General features: G+C 47.0%; 1 protein-coding gene across 11 annotated transcripts in view; it reads right to left on the reverse strand.

Moving 5' to 3' along the window:
- Positions 1–17,130, reverse strand: part of ANK1 (ankyrin 1) — a 49,572-nt gene extending 32,442 nt beyond the window's left edge. For 9 of the 11 annotated variants that reach the window (XM_085242838.1, XM_085242845.1, XM_085242843.1 and 6 more), the window contains exon 1: positions 126–167. In XM_085242838.1, coding sequence (XP_085098964.1) covers positions 126–152 — 27 coding nt within the window. In that variant the 5' untranslated portion in view covers positions 153–167. Of the gene's footprint in view, positions 1–125; positions 168–16,989 lie in introns of those variants that run through there. The other 2 variants (XM_085242849.1, XM_085242839.1) reach the window with 1 other exon arrangement.
- Between the last annotated feature and the right edge of the window lie 930 nt (positions 17,131–18,060).

Here is an 18,060-nt window from a genome sequence, read left to right on the forward strand (position 1 = left end):
CCAAAATGGGGGACACTGAGATGGAACTGAAGTGACAGATGAATTCTGGTGACAGCAGCTCCAGGCCCTTCGTAGGGCCTGAGGCTCGCTGCAACACAACGAACGCGCCCCTTCCCCCCTTCTACCTGCACAGCAGACTCCTGCTCCAGCATCCCTTCAGGAGATCCTTGCTTGCAACAAGAAGGCAAGGGGTCCACAGTGGTTGGTGCATGCCCTCTCTGAAAGACACGCAAGGGAGTCACACCAGTTGTCCAAGGAACAGCCCTCTTGGAGACCACTCCCATCCCACCCTCTCCTCCTGCTCGCACACCACAGAGCCATGCTCACCTGGCACTCTGTGCATTCTTCTGCCAGTGCTTTGCTACCCTATTTGGGGTCCTTGAAAAAGCCCTGGGGTGGTGCAAGGAAGCCACACAACTCGGTTTGTGTTTCTAGCTACCAATCCGCAGGTCCTTGATACCAATTACAAGTTCAAGAACTTTCTCCACTGGGACAAACTAGCAAGGCTGTGACCTGATCACACCTAGAAGAGCTTGGGCATCACACTGATAAATACAGCTTGTGACACTTTCAGTTGCAGAGGGAACAAAATCAGCTCTGTCAGCTGCATTCCTCTAGGGAATTCCTATAAAACAGACCAGCCCACCACTGGCAGAGTTTACACCAGTTGGAGCAGAAAAAGAAAATCAAGAGAACCTGTTAGGATAGAAAAATGCTTTGCACTATGTAGAAGTTGAATTTTTTTTTTTTACTGAGCCAAAGCCAAGTTGAAACATTAGAGTAGGAATAGTCCTTATCTCAGTCCAAGGAAATACATTCCCCTTGTCCAGTGCAATTCAGTACTTCACAGGAAGTATGGGATCCCTTAAGTGTCTGACCTATAATAAACTCCTCCTCCCATTGAGGCAGAGCTCAAATGTTAATTATCAGAAGGATGAGCAATGTAACTGCTGCCTGGCACACTGCTTTTGCTCTAAAATGTATTGCTGCTCTGAACCTCCAGGCAACATCGGCCATGTCTCAGATCCTGCTGGTTTTTTTCCCTGTGTAACTGCATATCATGAATGCAAATACGAGTCCTCTGAAGATAGAACCCTACCAGCCAGGGCTATGAGTCCATCCAGAGCTACTGCCTCAGCATAATGCAAACTTTCTGCAGGTTCTTTTCCATGAAAACACTTCAGAAGTCTCAGGCAATGCTTTAACACCTACCTGTTTTCAGAGCATGAACTGAGATTGGCTGGATTGCTCACTCCCTGGGATTTTACACAGTACCACACTGTACACCTATGTGAACATCTCCTTAAAGGCCTCTGAGACTGCACAAGTCAGCATCACGTTGCATGTTCAGTTAGCTAACACAGAGCTAAACCAGAGCTCTGAAAAGGGAAGAGATTTCAGTGGATGCAATAGAAACAGTCTGTTAGAAAGTGCAAACCAACGTCGAGAAAAAGCATCCAGAAGAAACAGTGAATAATTGCTGTCAGCTCCCTTGTGCCGCTGTGTGCACCCACAAGGACTTCAAGGAGATTTTTACCAGCCAGGGCTCTGATATTGTCATAGCACTGTTCCCCAGATGCTATAATATCTATCACACAAGGCAAAAACAATTTCTGCTGCTGTCCTGTGACAGCACACAGCAGTCCTGGTGCTTCAGTGCCACAGCATTACAGGTTTACACCTGAGATTGAGCTCCAGCACCAACTGCAGACAGAGGTGGGACAGAAGGAAGTGATCTGTGAGCAGTTAGGAGGAAGAGGGGATCCCTGAAGAAAACTACTCCTACAGCTACAAAAAGTTTTGGTGTTTTTTTTTTTTTTGAGATACGGAGTCCTGCCTCTGACCTTTCCTGAGAGCCTCTGGAGAAGATCTTCAGCTGCACTATGATGTAGCTGTGAAGGAATGCAGGGCTCCTTTCTCTGCCTTGTTGTCTTCCATGTAATCAGAGAAGGGATCTCCGGGCACCACAGGCTGCTGCCAGTCCCTTCTCAGCTGTTATTTTCCTTTCATTTAAAGGAATGGAGAGTGCATGAAGCAGAGTACCTCAAACACATTGCCTTGGGGAAGAGTAAATACCTCTCTTTAACAGTGGGCTTCAGTTCTTTGAGGAAATAGCATGGTGCTTTTGCTCAGAGAATGATGTACATCCTTTCCTGCATTCAGCAGCTTGGGAAGCAGTGCCAGGACAGGTCCAGGGCTGAAGTCACTGAAGGGAAGCTGCTCTTCCAAGCCCTCACTGCAGCCTCCTGGAGCAAGGACAAGGGTGCAGCAGGGTTTGTTTTATCCAGCACATCCCCTTTCTGCTTACTGAGGACAACAGTCCCTGTGCTCCAGTCACCTGCTGAGGCTCTGAAGAGCAGCCAGCTCCCTGGATCCTCTGGTCAACAAGCTGTTATCTTAGGAAACATGAATGCAATTTTAAGGCTGAGTCAGGCATAAAAGATGAATAATTTAAATCCTTAGCAATTCTGTTGCTGCTGCCCAGCTGTGGGTAATGGAAGGTACTGAGCTTCATGCAAGGAGAGAGTTGCAATGAAAACCAGTGCTGCTGTCAGGCTGCTTCCTCCTGCTAGGAGAGAATAGCCATGATGCAGGCATAAATAAGCAGATAACAGCACTCTGCAGTGCTGAGCCAGGCACTCTGATGCTAGGAGCAGGCAGTTCTGTGAGCATAGCAAGCTTGTTTTCCTGTGGCATTTGTTGTTTCTGGCATCTGTCATTTCACAGAAAGTCAGTGAGAACTGCTGGTGCCTCCCCTCTCTAATGTCAATTCCTCGGCTTACAAAGTGCTGGAATCATCAGCCATGGGCCAGAGGAAGGGCATGGAAGGGGCCACACTGACACTTGCTCTTCAGCTCTCTGTCAGAGCAGGAGCTGTGCAGTGTTATGTGATGGAAGGGGAACAAAGATTTGCTTTGCGCACATCTGCCAGGCCGTGTTGTCATGCTGGTTGCCTCCCCATCCTCTTGTGTGTGTGAGAGAGAGAGAAAAAGGGAAGATACTTGTTCTGAAATCAGTCTAAAAATCTGCACCCAGAAGCATGAGACAGATTAAAACTTGCAAGAAAACCACTGGACTGCATTTACAAAGCTGAGCAGCAGATAAGTATAGGTAATCTCTTCCCATTGTACCCCTGGATCAAATAAATCTTTCATGGCTTTCCATAAGTTCAGAACTGTTTGAGCTGTGGAATTCACAAAGGAAATCCAGAAATGCAAATTGAAAAGAGCAGCCCGCTCTTTTACTCCAAGAGACAACTGCCTACTACCAGCATCACCACTGCTTAGTTCTTAGAAGAAACAGTCTGAGCATGAAATCAGAAAGTTTGGGCAGCCAGTGCCCCTCATTACATTGACACTGATCAAACAGAAGGCTTCACTGTGTGTGCCCCTCTGACATTTTATGATATGAGCCATAAGATGTTCTTTTTGCCCCTCATTTGGATGAGCCAGGCAATGCAGCTGAAAATGTTATCACACCAATTCATCTTACGCTCATTCATGCACAAAAATCTCAGAGACTCAGATTCACAGAGTGCAGACATGAAAGAAGTGCAGAATTCTCACATAAAAGCAATATGGACTCTTGCCTATGCTACAGCTTAGCTCTGTGCTGTCCTGGCTGCAGAGACAGATAGAAAATGCTCAGCAGCCTCTGCATTAGCTCCCCATCCTTTGGACCAGAAGAAATCTTGCCCACAAGATTAACAACTACTGTTGTGTTTTTTGTTTTGTTTTGTTTTGTTTTTTTTTTTTCCATTTTTTTTCCCCTCTGCTAAAGGCCAAGCAGTTCTGAGAGCAAAGAGTATCACCTAACTCAGCCTGAATCGGAAAAAAATCAGCTCTGGGAAATCAGTTTGGCATTATGCCCATAATGTGGGCCAAGGGCAAATCACTTCTTAATTACTGCTTTAGGTACAAGTTTCTGCTTTCACTCAAGTGGGTACCAATCTGAAAGACATATGGAGACCCTTATCAAGCTGCTGCTAATTAAGCCCAGCTATTGATCCTATTGAATCCAGTGATTCTGCTGTAACAGTGAGATTACAGATCCACCGAGATTCCCAAATGTTATTATGCCTATTTGGGGATCTCAAGATGGAGAAACATCCAGCATTGAGCTGTAATGCATGCCTGGAGGCAGTGCAGACTGACATCCTGTGAGAGCAGATGAATGCACAGTCCCCACCTGGCAAGATGCTCTCTGCTCCTCTTGGCAAGAAATTTCTGACTCTGCTGCTAAGCATCAAGGGGAAGGAAAAACCTTTTGCTGTACCTTTACTCTCAGCAGCCACCTGGTCTTTGAGTCTTAGTGTACCTAAATGCCACGGTCCCACCAAGATCCTCCTGTTCAATCAGGTCACTTCAAGCAATTGAACAGAACGTAGAAACCAGTTCTGTAAACCTTTTCTATTTTTATTTCCCAAATTATTTTCTTCTGAGTTTGCACCAGCAAGAAAAGCCTTCAATCAGCACTTTGTGGTGTATGCAGTCCTGTCACCAGCTTTGCAGCAGTCCGACAGGTGTCAGGAGCTCTGCACAGAGCTCAGAGGGAGTTATTTTGATATTCAGAGCAATAAGCAAAACAAGCTGTACACCTGTGATTTGACACAGAAATTCTCTAGAGTTTGATGAAAGGCTCAAATATCAATAGCAAGGCAGGAAGGTTTGCACCAAAAATTAAAATAATTCCAATCAATATTCATGCCACAGTCAGCTGCAACTTGTACAGCTTTTTCCTCTGAATAGTCATGGATTGCAGCTGGGCAAAAATAACAAAATAAGGATTGACAAGAGACTTGGTGGCACTGCAAGTGCAGCACAGCCATTTACAGGAACATCTGTGGTGTGACAGTGCTGTGCTGCAGGTTACAGAAGGGGTGGTTACAGAATCAAGGCACAATCATAGAAAAATAAGCCATGGGAAACCTCCATCCTCTTCGTACCTGTAATTGATTGAGGTTGTTAGATGCTCTTCTCCTGGGAGGTGGATGAGCAATATCGACTGGGTTGTGCCATCATCAACAAAATCCATAAAAGGCATTGCCAAGAATATTTGTGAAAACTATAGAGTACTATCAAAATTTGTTTGTTGCTAATATTTAGTCCTGGGGATTGTTCAATGGAGAGCCATTGAGATTATGGTGAATATTTGTACTGCAGAAGCTCACAGAGCAGGATTTGTCCCTGCTTTTCTGGCTCCCATGCAGAAAGAAAAAAAAACCCAACAACGCTAACTCTTCTCCTTGGAGCTCAGAGCTTCATGTACCATCAAAAGCAAACTCTGCACTCACAAGGTCACTCCTCTTTTTTCTACAGATGCTGTCCAGAGGGACTGTGACAACATAAGCATGCCTATCCTGGCACAGAGCTGCCCTATATAGGTGTCCTATATAGGTGGTCCCCACCAGCTTGCAGTGCCAGTGCAGAGGAGACCCCAGAACAAAACCTACTTGAGAATTGGCTTCCTACTCCTTACCAGAATCCCAGAACTTAGAAACATGTGCCTTTGCTGATCACCTTGCTGAGCAAGGAAAGAGGCCAAATGCTTCCTTGGATTCTTTGCCACTCATGTTCTGATGACTGTGCATCTTGTGGGCATGACTATTCCAGATACCATTGATTCATCTACTTCCTGAGCATCCTTGGCATGCCTGCACAACATGATACGAGCATGACAGCAAGAACAGCGGCTCACACCAGTGAGCTGCTCACAGTACAACAGCCAGTTGTTCTCCAGTTACTGCAATGCTCTGAAGAACGGTTTGGCAGACCTGCAAAAACTCCATTTGAAATCTTGAACCTTGTGGGTTCCATTTAAGGATAATTAATGAATGATTCAGAAGAGACATGCACACCTCTGTTGTATGCCCACAGCCCTGTTCTCAATGATTAGCATTTAGGATGATTTCATCTCACAGTATCTTTTCCTATGGTCGAATTCAATTACATAAGATGCTTCTGGATGACAGAAGAAGAGTCCCAGAAATAGTCATTTGTACATGACTTTGAGAAGGGAGCAATTCTGTAGAATAAGAGTGAAGATAGAGCTCTACTGACCTAGCAGAGCTAATGAGAGTCTCACAATTGTTCGAAACTTGAAGGAGATCAACTATTTTATTTCTCCCAGTGGACATCTTTCACTGAACACCTGCAGTATCAGCACTTTTCCCTGGCCTCAGCAATGGAACTTTGCCCCTGAAAGCTCCATCAGCTACCACATGGGAGATGTGGTGTATTCACTGTTGGAAAATGTCACGGAGTTATCTCTAGATCTATCTGTGTCCGTGACAGGGGGACAGCAGGCCCACAGGACCACCAGCCCAGAAAAGGTGGGAGGGTGCTGACAGTTTACAGGTTGGTTTGGTCCAGCTGTGACTAATGGGGCAGGGACCCATGGACCCACACCCCAGGAAAGGGGAAAGGGGACAAAGGGGAAGGGTAAGGAGATGGGAGATGGGCCTAAAAACAGAACAGACCTGAGGAGGAAAGTTAATTTACTAAATATGATATCGGAATGCAAGATAACACTATATAATATAACATAACATAACATAACATAACATAACATAACATAACATAACATAACATAACATAATATAGCATAGCATAGCATAGCATAACATAACATAACATAATATAATATAATTGGGATTGAGGCTAATCAATCAAATAAAATAAGAGAGAGTGTGTCCAAAACTGAATGCCTTACTCTAGAGATGAAGGCAAAATGGTCTGAGCTTGCATAGCTGATATGAGCAGCAAGAAAAAGAAAATCTTGTGACTTGTGAGTTTTATCTTTCGCTCTGAGCGCAAAGTGCTTTTGCACTCAAAGAGCATTATTTTGGAGATATAGACAAAATACATAGCATCAGTTGGAATGCCTATGCAGGAACACAGTGTCCTCAGTCGCACTAGGGAGTCTAGTCTAGCCTAAGAGAAGCAGAGACTGCTGTGCTCCTGGAGGCAATGGAAACAGAACGCATCTTTTGATGCACATGAGTTTGGAATTAATTCAGCTGATTGCAGAGAAACTTGCAGTGATGCCATACCCACCACAAACCATGTGACAGCATTATCTCTACCGTCTCATCATCTCCCAAAGGATGCAGCAGCACAAGGAACAGGAATGGCAACTGAAATGACCTGCTTTCCTTCATCGCACCAACCAGCAAGCACTTCTGAGGCTATAACTCAGCTGACCTACTTGCTGTGCAGTGCAGCATCCTTCTCTCCCAGACCAGAGGAAGCTGAGGTGGGCAGTCCAGAGGCAGAGGTCTGCATCACAGCACCCCAAAATGGGGAGACAGCGCCTTGCACTGGGCAGATCTATGAAGGTGCCGGCTGTGGCCAGCAGTCCCCTCTGCCCCAATGCACCCAACAGCACCATCCCACCCCAGAAACATCCGAATCCTCTCAGCTGCTGCTGCCATGGAAACGCCAGAGAGAGGCTCCGCCAGCCTTTGATGTGCTGATCTGTTTAAAGCATGCAAAATGCAATTCAGAAGCTGGGGAGCTGTGTGGGGTGCATCTGGCTGCCCTAAAGATGGAGGCTCTCTGAGGAGCGGGGATTAATGCACGATGGTGGGCACCGTGGCCATCCGCTGCTAGAGCAGTCACAGCGTGCTGCTCTCTGCCCTGGCTCACACACTTAGCAGAGTTTAATATTTAACATCAGACAAGCTGCTGTTTCACAGGGTAATTTGAGTTATTAATAAAAAATCTGCCCTAAATAATTCAAAAATAAGATGCTGTTACTCCAGTTTATCAGCACTGGCAGCAAGGGCTGGGAGCTGAGCACCAGAACAGCGCTGGCCACAGAGCAGTTAATGAGGAGCCTGGAAAAGGCTGCTGCAGCGTCACAACATCAGTGGAGCCAAGCAACTTAATACTGTCCCCATCTCCTGTCACATCATAGGCAGAGAAGTAGGAAGCAATTCCCGATGACGAACAAGGAAAACACAGGACAAGCAGGCTGCTTGATCCCCTCTCAGGAGCACACAGAGATCCCCTGCCTTGAAAGGGCATCTCCAAGCTCAAAAGGCACTGCACAACTGCATACCTTCATAGATGCTACTACCTATAGCATTTAGCACTACGGTTCCCTGAGGCTTTGCTGTCAGTAACAGACAATGTGAGACACCATCCCCTGCATCCCAATGTACCCTTGGTGGGCTCCCAGATTGTGGTGGTCCAATGCAAGCCAAAGAGCCCTGAAATGTGAGGGCACAAAGGGAGATTTCATTTATTTGAGGAGGTTTTATGCCAGACTTCTAACAGAATATGCTTTACATCATGAAAAGCAGGTACCCAAAGTGGTCTCCTACAGAAATAATGTCTATGTCCTGCACTCTGCCATTCCCAGCACATTCATTTTAATGACGTCCTACTCCAAAGCTGCAGCTGAAAGCCCCCAGCTCTGTAGTCTCTTTTCTTACCTTTTTGCAATCTATAGTACCTCTTCAGAAGCATCTTCCAAACAACATGTTTGTATGCATGTTTGCTCATGCTGGCCTTCAGAACCATCGTCAAAATTAGGTCCTTGTTTTCATGGTTCAGCACCCAAAAAGACTCCTTGAATCTCTACTGTTTCCTGGCAGCTCATAATCACGTCACTGGCATGCCGTACATCTCTCTTCATGTAAACATGAACATGATCAGTGCATATTTTTGAGGTACTTTTTGCCTTACACCCTCACGTTCTCCCCATAACCTGCTGGCAGAGCTCAGCAGTTGGCAGTACGGAGCAGACAGCTGGAGGAGTGGGAGCTAACCGTAGTGGCTGCAGCTCCAGAAAAAGTATAAAAAGCACACTACTTCCTTTGGGCTGGTGTTTTTTTTGTTGTTGTTTTTTGATTGATTGTTTCCCCTGAAATCTCACAAGAACAACAAAGGCAATTCTGAGGATGCTGAGCTCCTTTCTTTATCCCAATAGGTCGCAATAGATTCTTTCTGTCAAGAACAAACTACAGGATCGTATGATATTTCTGAGCCACCTTCCTTTGTCTTCTGTGTACAACGTTGCATTTATTTGCAGCACAATGTGTAAAAACACACCTCTTCTTCAGGGAGGAGGTCTGCAGACCACAATACCCAACATGCAGTGTCCCTTTCCAATGCAGACTTGATCTCCCTGCTCTATAAAGGAAGTGCTTCACTACTGCAGTTGTGGACTGCTTGCTGGCTGGTCTGAGATGCATTTCTCCATGTTGACCTTATTGATGGGGATGAGTTCAACAAGTTATGTGAAGGAGTTGTGCTGACACAGTACTGATGGGCAGCAGATATTTTATACTTTTGTCTTATGATACTGTAGCTCCTTTTACTGCAGTCTTAGCACTGCAGCAGGCTTGACGGGAAGCATTTTTCCTGCTGTGTGCAGACAGGGATCAGCCTGCTGGCCATCACGTTGTTTTTTTAACAGGAACACGTTATTGTGCATCAATGCATGGCCAACCTGTGTGTGAAGAGAGCTGCCATGCCATGCTTCACTGAGCAATTTCTGCTTGGACCAAATCTAGCGAGCTGAGCTAATCCTGCCAGGAAAAGAGCTGAAGAAGGGAAGAGATTAGAAAATCGTAGCCTGCAGGACAAATATAGACCCTATGAAGGCATCTCTTGCCCAAGAGCTGAAATATTGTCATGAGAAAGACAGTGGCCTACAGATATATTTCCTATTTTAGCATTTAAGATGAGAAGCAGAACCGTAACCGTCCCCACTAAAGGGAAAACAAGTACAGCATAGCAAGCCAGTCAGATAAGTTTTCCCTTACTGAGAGCTCTCCAGCACATTTCCCATCCCCACACCACCGCTCCTCAAGCTCATCACCAGCCTGAGTTCTTTCATCCACCACAAGGCAAATTAGGAGCAGAGAGAAGCAGCTGAAAAGGAGATCCATGCAGAGACTTGCAAGGACAGGGAATGGAATGACTGAAGTTCAGCATCATATTTAAGAACAGACTATTTACTCCTATAACGAAAACCATGGAAACAATTTACAGCAAAACATTATTGATTCAAATATCAGAGTAAGAACCTAGAAATGGAAGAGGCATGCATGTAAAACTCACGCCAGTCATCAACAAAGCAGAGCTGATTCCCAGGCAGACCAAAGGAGGATACCTTGCACACTCTCCCCTCCCCATTCAGAAGACTGAAAGAGCAAGTTTAGTTGGCACGTGGTCTCTGCCTAAAGTTCTGACAGTGAGAGAAAGGTAGAGCCCAAAACAGCCCTGCTCTTCTTGTCCAAGAGATTCTGAAGTTTCCCAGTATCATTCAGAGCAACTATGCTTTAACTGACAACGCAAAGCTGGGCTGTGGAACAGCAGCTACTGCTCAGTAGAGCAGTTCTCTCCAAGTAGAGCAATGTGAGGATGCTAAGGCACAGTGCTTTGCATGAGAAGCAGTGCCTGCAGCTGGGGACACAAGACATCGAGTTTAATCACAACATGTTTGGAGATGGAAAGGTCAAATGCTTGGGAAAACCCAATATAACACTTCCCACCACACTCACCCAAGGTTTGGAAACCCTCTGTGGGGATCATCCACAGACAGGGGCAGTTCCTGTCCAGTTTCTGTTCAGAGATGCTCAGTGCAAGTAGGAAGTGCATTGTCAAAGCTGAAACTGTCCTCAGCTCACCCCAAACCTGTCTGTCTCATCCACCAAGCAGCATTCCTCATAGCATTTATCTTATTCTTTGCTTTGTGTTGTAATCAGCAAGTCCTGGGTAAGACACAGAGCTCCCCTTCCAGGCATGGCATCAGGACAGGACTAAATGGACTCTGAACACACAAAAGTTTTCCTGTAGATTATTTAGAATCTTTTGCTTTCTGAACAAACATCACTGTATGAAAATTTAGAAATATGTTTACTATTCCTTTGCAGTTTATACTCTGCAAAGGCTTTAAGCACTGTGTTCTCTGCATTTCCCATAGCAGAGGTCCAACATACAGATATGAGCACACCCTGCAGGACCTCAAAAGTCCCGTTACCACACTACAGTAGAGGACTGTAACCATCACTTCTATTTGGTGTTTTGCTGCAGTACGTTTTTGCTTAAATAAGAGGCTTCTCAGTGACCTGAACAGACAGACATACAGACAGACAGACACGCACACACTCTCTCCCTCCTCCCTCATCGCTGTATAAATATAGAAGCCTCATCTGTTTTCTGAATGCTCTCCTGCTGCTGCATTCTCCCCCTCCGCCTCCCCAAGACACTTTGGTGAATACCTGCTACTTTTGTTTTCTACTGTAGATTTCTCACTGCAACATTCAAAGTCCTAGATTTAACACAGTCCCCTATATTTGCAGCCCTACACAGAACTGTATGGCTCTGGCTTAGTGTTTCAGCCACTCAGCAAAATTTGGTTTGCAAATAGGAAGGGAGCTCGGATTTTGCTGCTGTTTGCAGCACTGTGGCTCAAAACATGACACAGTTCATCTGTGAAAGGAAATGTGAATTTTCAGATAGTTCTGCTGTGCGGAACTGTCCCTTTATAGAGAGATGTCAGAAATCTGCCCGTGTCCAGGAGGATGCCCTCTGCACACCTCAGATTTGAATAAGACTATCCAGCCCAGGGGCAGTGTTTTCAGAACCCACCCCCATGGCATTCTGAGAGCTGGAGGTGACGGTTGCTACAGAGATAGAAGTAGGGCAGAGGACCCAGAAATCTCTGCAATCCTTGACCCATCCTTTCATCATGCCTCCAGTGATGCTGCATCTTCCCAGACCAGCAAAGTGACTGTACATTTCTGAAGAACACTGACATACTTAGGCAATTAAAATGAATTAGCATAATTCAGACCAAACTTCTAATTTTAGCTCTCTGTAAAGCTGCTTTCCTTTGAGCTCACATCTAGCCTGCTGTACCTCAGCTGCAGCACAATAGAAGCAGCTTCTTATCATGAACAAAGCGAGCTGCACGTGCTGCCAAGCTCAGGTCTGTCACAGAATGCACTACCCTTGGCCTCATCCCCTGCACATAGGAATTGCTCTGCTTGGGCAGACCCTTGGGATGCTCCGCACTGCACAGGGGACCAGGTACAGAGGACAGGGCGCAGTTAAAAGACTTTGCAGCAGAAATCGATTTTGGAATGCTGCAAGGTTTAAAATGTTGCTTGCCTCCTCCCAGTATCTTGATATCCGGAGGGTTCACCAAGCATACGTGGATACCGTTGTTACCTGAATAATTTAAGAACCTGCAAAGCAGCAGTGTGGAATGGAACCAGCTTTATCTGTGTGCCTCCTCCCCCCGCCGATGCGTGCCTGCAGCAGCAGGGGCTGCTCCGACCTCCCATCCTTTCCTTCCAGATGCCTACATTCAGCTCATGTTTTACACGCCAGCCACTCCCCCCTCCCATCACCGGCGCTGCAGTTCCTTGTCTGGAAATGTCAGGAAAGGACAGATGCACAGGCTCTGAAATGCCTTGCTAGCTCAGCAGTGTACACGCTGTTCTTCACTTACAACTGACTTGAGTTTTTGTGCGCAATTTGGGAAAGCAATCAAACACGGTCCATTATACGTTAGCTCCCTTTACCTGAGAGATCAGCTGAGCACCACATCCGCCAAGAGCCACGGTGGACAGTGAGAAAAGTAAAAGGGACTGCTACTGAATATGTGTTCTGATTTTTCTAACTGGGCCATCTGAAAGATCTCTTGGGCTGTGCCCATTGCAACGTCACGTGCTCAGCCACAAGCTCCTGTAACCCCTCTGCTGTGCAGGAGCACGGAGAGAAGTCTAATTTCTGCACTGCCATTTTGATTTCTGCACATAAATATGCCACACCCTGCCCTCTGCCAGCCCTTCCCCGTACTTAATGTCATCGCTGGAAAGAAAATCCAAATGTTAGGAGGACAGATGCTCCCATTATAACCAGCGTACACTGCATTGCAACCTAATGGAAGAAATGCTAGAGGGTGGTTGTGAGTGGCAGCAAGTGAAATTTGATAGAGTTTAGTCAAAAGTAAGTTTGAAAGAGTCTCCTCTACCTTCTGACTCCACACCAGAAAGAAACAGAGACACAGAGAGGGTTGGAGGGGAGGCCTCAGTGGGTGCTCACAGAGCCCAGCACAGCGCTGATGCTTTCTCTAATCCTGACAGCTTTTCCATCCGCACAGCACTCCAGTGGCAGGTCAAATAAACAGCATCAGAGGAAGCTGTCATCACACACAGCCCCCATACTTCCCAAGCCAGCCTAAAACACAAACTAAATGTTTATTACGCTTCTACAAAGTCTGAGTCTCCTCACGGTGCAGCCGGCTGATGTAATCCTCCCCAGATCCTGACAAGACTTGCTTCCCCAACAACCTTGACAGTGCTCGGAGGGTCACAGTTACCTTCTTGTCACACAAATCAATTCCTTGTTGGCACACTCGGCAGACAGAGGCGGGGATGTAAATCCTCCACCACTGCGACATCAGTCGGTGCATTGGATCACCTTAAAGGAGCTCAGTTTTGCCCCAGTCTATCAGCAGCTGTGTATACAAAACAGTTTCCCAGCTTTACACCCTGGACACTTACAGCAGAAAAGATTCATCCTTGCACTGCTGTCTTGAGCCCAGCACAACACACACAACACACAGAAAGATTTAAGATGGCAATGCAATTGCAAAGTTCTTTTCTAAGCCCAGATAATAGCTAGATGGCTAATGACTGAGCCCATTCCTAGAAGCACACTCTAATTCTTTGCCTACACACTACCCTAGTTACATTCACAGTGGTACTGCCTTGTCTCAAAGGCTTTGGTTGCCCTGATACTCCGTGCCCCTCCTCGCTTCCACAGCACAGTAGCATCAAGCTTCAGGCAGAAGACAACAGTGGAGTTTCTTCTGACTCCTTCTGTGATGTATTTGAGTATAAGGTAATGAGCACTGAAGTATTTCCTGCTGCAGCACGTAGAGGATCTGCACCAAGCACGGGTTGCTATCTGATAGCAGGGAGACATATGCCTTCAAAGTAGTCTGTTTTGTTTCCTGGAAATGGGCAACTAGGAAAACAGCCAGAAGTTTTATGCTGAAAGTTTCTCATTAGGAAACATTTTCCTTTAGCATTCAAGACTGTGTTGTGTGAGATACTGTACAAATTCAAACTGAGAGGCTGTCCTAACCTTGGACAATTGCAAGCCAAAGGAAATAGCAGTGAAAAGAGAAAATAAGTGGCTTGATTCTCCTTGTTCAAAGCAAGCAAAATAGAAGCAGCGGTACAGCTGCTGGGCTCTGTTCTCTAGAGCCCAAGCAGAACTTACTCTGAACGTACTGAGAGGATGTATCACAGGACACACAACATACACAACAACACAAAAATGGCTGGAAACGCTGCAGAATGCAAACCACTCGTGCCCCAAGATATAGATAGCATCAGCTTGCATGGAATTAGAAGAAACTTTTTCTGTGGCTATCATCTCCTTCCTCTGGCTACCTCCACTGCTTTCTTAGCACCTCTTAGGATGTCTGGTTGTCCCTCTGCTACTGACACCAATAAAGTGAATTGCAGGTATAGACCAAGACATAAACATACAGCACTGTGTGCAAACACAGGGAAAACAGTCTCTGCCCACAGGAGCCTGTGTTTGCATATAGAGCAAGAGACAACCAGCTGGCACATGTGGAGAAGTAGAAGGATCCAGTAACACAACAATGTTTTCAGTCCATACTGATGGACAGTGTGAGAGTATTTTGACAGAGAGGCCTTCTGCATGGATATATGGTAAGCTGCATGCAGACTTCCAAGGCACCAGCCAGGTACCCAAGCTAATATAGAGACCCCCTCAGCTGCTGCTGCAAAACAGGGTGAGAAACTCCAATATGTTCTGGTAGCCCTTGCTGTGGTGCCAACAGAGACTTGTGCAATAAACTGCCATCACTGCAGACACTCAGGCAGTGGGAAGCAAGGGATAAGAAGAGAGGACTTTTCCTATAGCAAAATCTCCTGGTTCACAATAGAACTCCTTAACTGTTTTCTGATAGCATAAGAGACAAGCTGCTCTGTAGAAGAGTAAAAGGCCCTGCAGGGAAAAGCTGTGAGCCTGCACGCAGTAAGCAGTTATCACGGAAGAAAGCAATGTTTGACTTGCCAGTGTGGTAGTTAAAAGGCCCCATACCCTGTGACAAGCTGCTGCCTACAGACTTTATATCTGTCTTCTGCTCTTTCCTGTTTCACTGTTCTCTGCAAACACAGAGCCCTCCTGGGCTGCCCTGGTCAGGCATCCCAGTGCTCAGCCCCATGCAAAAGCATCCCTCACCCCAGCTTTGGTCCCAGAAGAAATGGAGGGCAAACAGGGGCTCTGTCTGCCCTGGCTTTAGGCTGAGCTGTGAGGCAGCCCAGCTTCCCTTCCCAAAGCATGTTCCCAGGGCATAATGCTCGGGAAGGGAAAGCTGAAGCTCAGGTGCTCTGCAGTGTGCCAGAATCCTGCTGAATTCTCCAAGAAGACCTTGCACCATGCCCCCAGTGCTGTGACAGTCCTGAATAGTGCACTGCAATGCTTACGGCTGCAAGATCTGTTTCATCTCAGGGAATCAGAGCCCCTGGGTTTATTCATGGGAGTTTTGCCATCTCCATTGTTTATGTCACTGTCTTGGCAGTAAGCATAACTCAGGTCTCTCACAAGGAGCTGACAAGAAGGTCCCCCCTGGTCCTTTCCACCTGAAGAAGCCCAGACACTTTACAGAGATCTTTGGATTTCCCAGTCCATCACTGAGACACACTGACACTGTGATTCCCGGTGAAGGGCAGAAGGGAATAGGATGGCTTTCTCAAAGGCTCATAAGGGATGAGCATTCTCTTCAAACAGGCATGAATGCAATTGGGATTTCAGTGCCCAGGACTAGCCCAGGCTGCCTAAATGGGCAGCGGTCTGGCAGTGGGGCAGGAAGAATAAAACTCTGATGGCTGCTCAGCAGTGCCTGCTCTGCTCCCTCAGCAGGACATCTCTCATGGCTGTGCAGAAGCAGCCGTTGACACGTTCTAAGCAACAGAAGTCTGCTGTAAACCTCTTGCTCACAGGAGACACGCAGAAGTCTCAAACTCTTTTGCTAAATACAGAGGAGAAGCCCCCTAAGACATCTCTGTGTTGCAACATCCTCTCACACATACCCTGGATTACCCTTGGTGTCACCTCATTCCTCTTAGCCTCTCTGCATTGGTGTATAGCATAGACATCAGGCCCTGTTGTGAGAAGAACAAGAGATCTCCAAGCAGCGGCAAAGCAATCTTAGCCACACATCTGCTCCCGCGGAGAGCTGGCAGCAAGAGAAAACTGACAGTGGCTTTCCAGAAAGGTGCTACAGCTCAGAACAGCAGGCAGAGCCCAGGCTCCTGCATGTTGATGTCGGCAGAGGGGACAGGCACCTTTCCTTGTTCTGGCCCCCTGTTGCCTGCGAGCGTGATGCCTTTGCTGGGAGGGATGATCCACATCCCCCTCACCAACACCATCTGTGTTGGTCTGCTGTCTACGCAGCAGCAGCAGAGCACTCGGTCCCTGCACAAAACTGCTCCTTCTCCCCAGGTGGCCTGCTGTCACTGTACCCTGGGTGCAGTGCCCTGGCAGTAGCAGGGCACAGAGAGAATATTAGAAACACTCCTTGCTGGGAAAAGGGGTAAGTGTCGCCTGCTCCTTTGCAGTCTCTGGGAGATTGCATGCAGCTGAAAGACAGAAAATTTATCCCAGAGATCAAATTCATTACTGGCATATGATGAAAGGACTTGGAAATGAGCTAAGTGAGACTTTGATGTTTACACAAACCCTTTGCTTCCTCTCTCCCTTCAGCCTCCTTTTTTCTACCCCCATCCCTGCACTGTCAGGATAAACAGCAGACTCCTGGCCCCAAAAGTTGTCTTCTGTTTTGTAGGGACTGTTCCTTGTGCACATGGATTTGTACTGGGAACAGAGTGCCCCTCATCATCTCCCCCCCTCCAAAAGCAAAAAGCACCCACTGCCACAAGAACAGGCATCTGAATATAGGGCTGCTCACCCCAGCATCACTGACCTTTTTCTTCCGGTCCCGAGAGCGGTTTCTGCGCTTGCGATTGGATTCTTCCTTCTCCTTCTGCTCCTGTAGAGCCTGAGCCTCAATGTCTTTGATTTTCTTCAGCTGCTTTGCTGCTTGAGCCATGGCTGGTCAGACTGCAGCTGCTCCAGAGCTCGCAGCGGCACTTTCTGCACAGCGCACTCCTGTTCCTGGCCAGGAAGGTCCCTTTCCAGCTCGAATGCTGTCGACCCAGATGGATGTGAAACCAGTAACGAGAGGAAGATAGAAAGCAGACAACAAGCCCCAAAGGACAGACGATGTCTCCAGCTAATTGCTAGATGGAGTCCAGAACACCTTTATAAAGCATTAATAATCCCAAATCCAGCTGTTCCAGAGGTTCTGTGCACCATTGCAGCAGCCCCTGACTGCACTGGCACATCATGCAGAACCCTCCTGATGGGACAGGGCACCAGGCTGTGCTGTGCTCGCTTCCTCACTGCCTCTCCTGCAGTATGAAAAGAGATGCAGGCAGCTAGCCATAGGAAGAAAAATAACTCTCAGCAATTAATGCACGATGACAGCAGAAAAACAGAGGAAAAGGAGGCCGGTGCATTTCATCTCGACTTCTGTTCTCTCCGTAGCAATACATTGAAAGCAATAACCTGCATGTAGTCAGTCGGTGGCTCTACCACTGCAGTGCTGCTGAGGCAGGCACATATTCCAGTCTCTCCGATTCCCTCAGTCACTCTCTGTGCAGCGGGCGATGCGGCTGGTTGTGATTCCAGCTCCTTTCAGGGGGAGCAGTAGGCGATCGCTGCGTTGCTTAGAAGGCAGGCAGCATCCCTGCTCAGAAAACAGTCAGTGCTGCAAAGGCTGTGCCAAACGTTGGAGCAAAGTGCAGCTTAACAGCATCCTTTTCTGCTCACATCTCTTCACTGAGTGAACAGCGATGGGAGGGGAGGGATCTTGGCTGTGAATGGGAGACAGAAACCAGGGGCTAGGTTTGCTCCTTGACTACACAGCTGCAGGAAAGAAAACCAGAGACCCCAGCTCGTGCCCCACAGGCATCAGCAGACAATCTCTGGTCAT

The sequence above is a fragment of the Meleagris gallopavo genome, chromosome 24 (assembly GCF_905368555.1).
Source record: "Meleagris gallopavo chromosome 24, MGAL_WU_HG_1.1, whole genome shotgun sequence".
Lineage (NCBI taxonomy): Eukaryota > Metazoa > Chordata > Aves > Galliformes > Phasianidae > Meleagris > Meleagris gallopavo.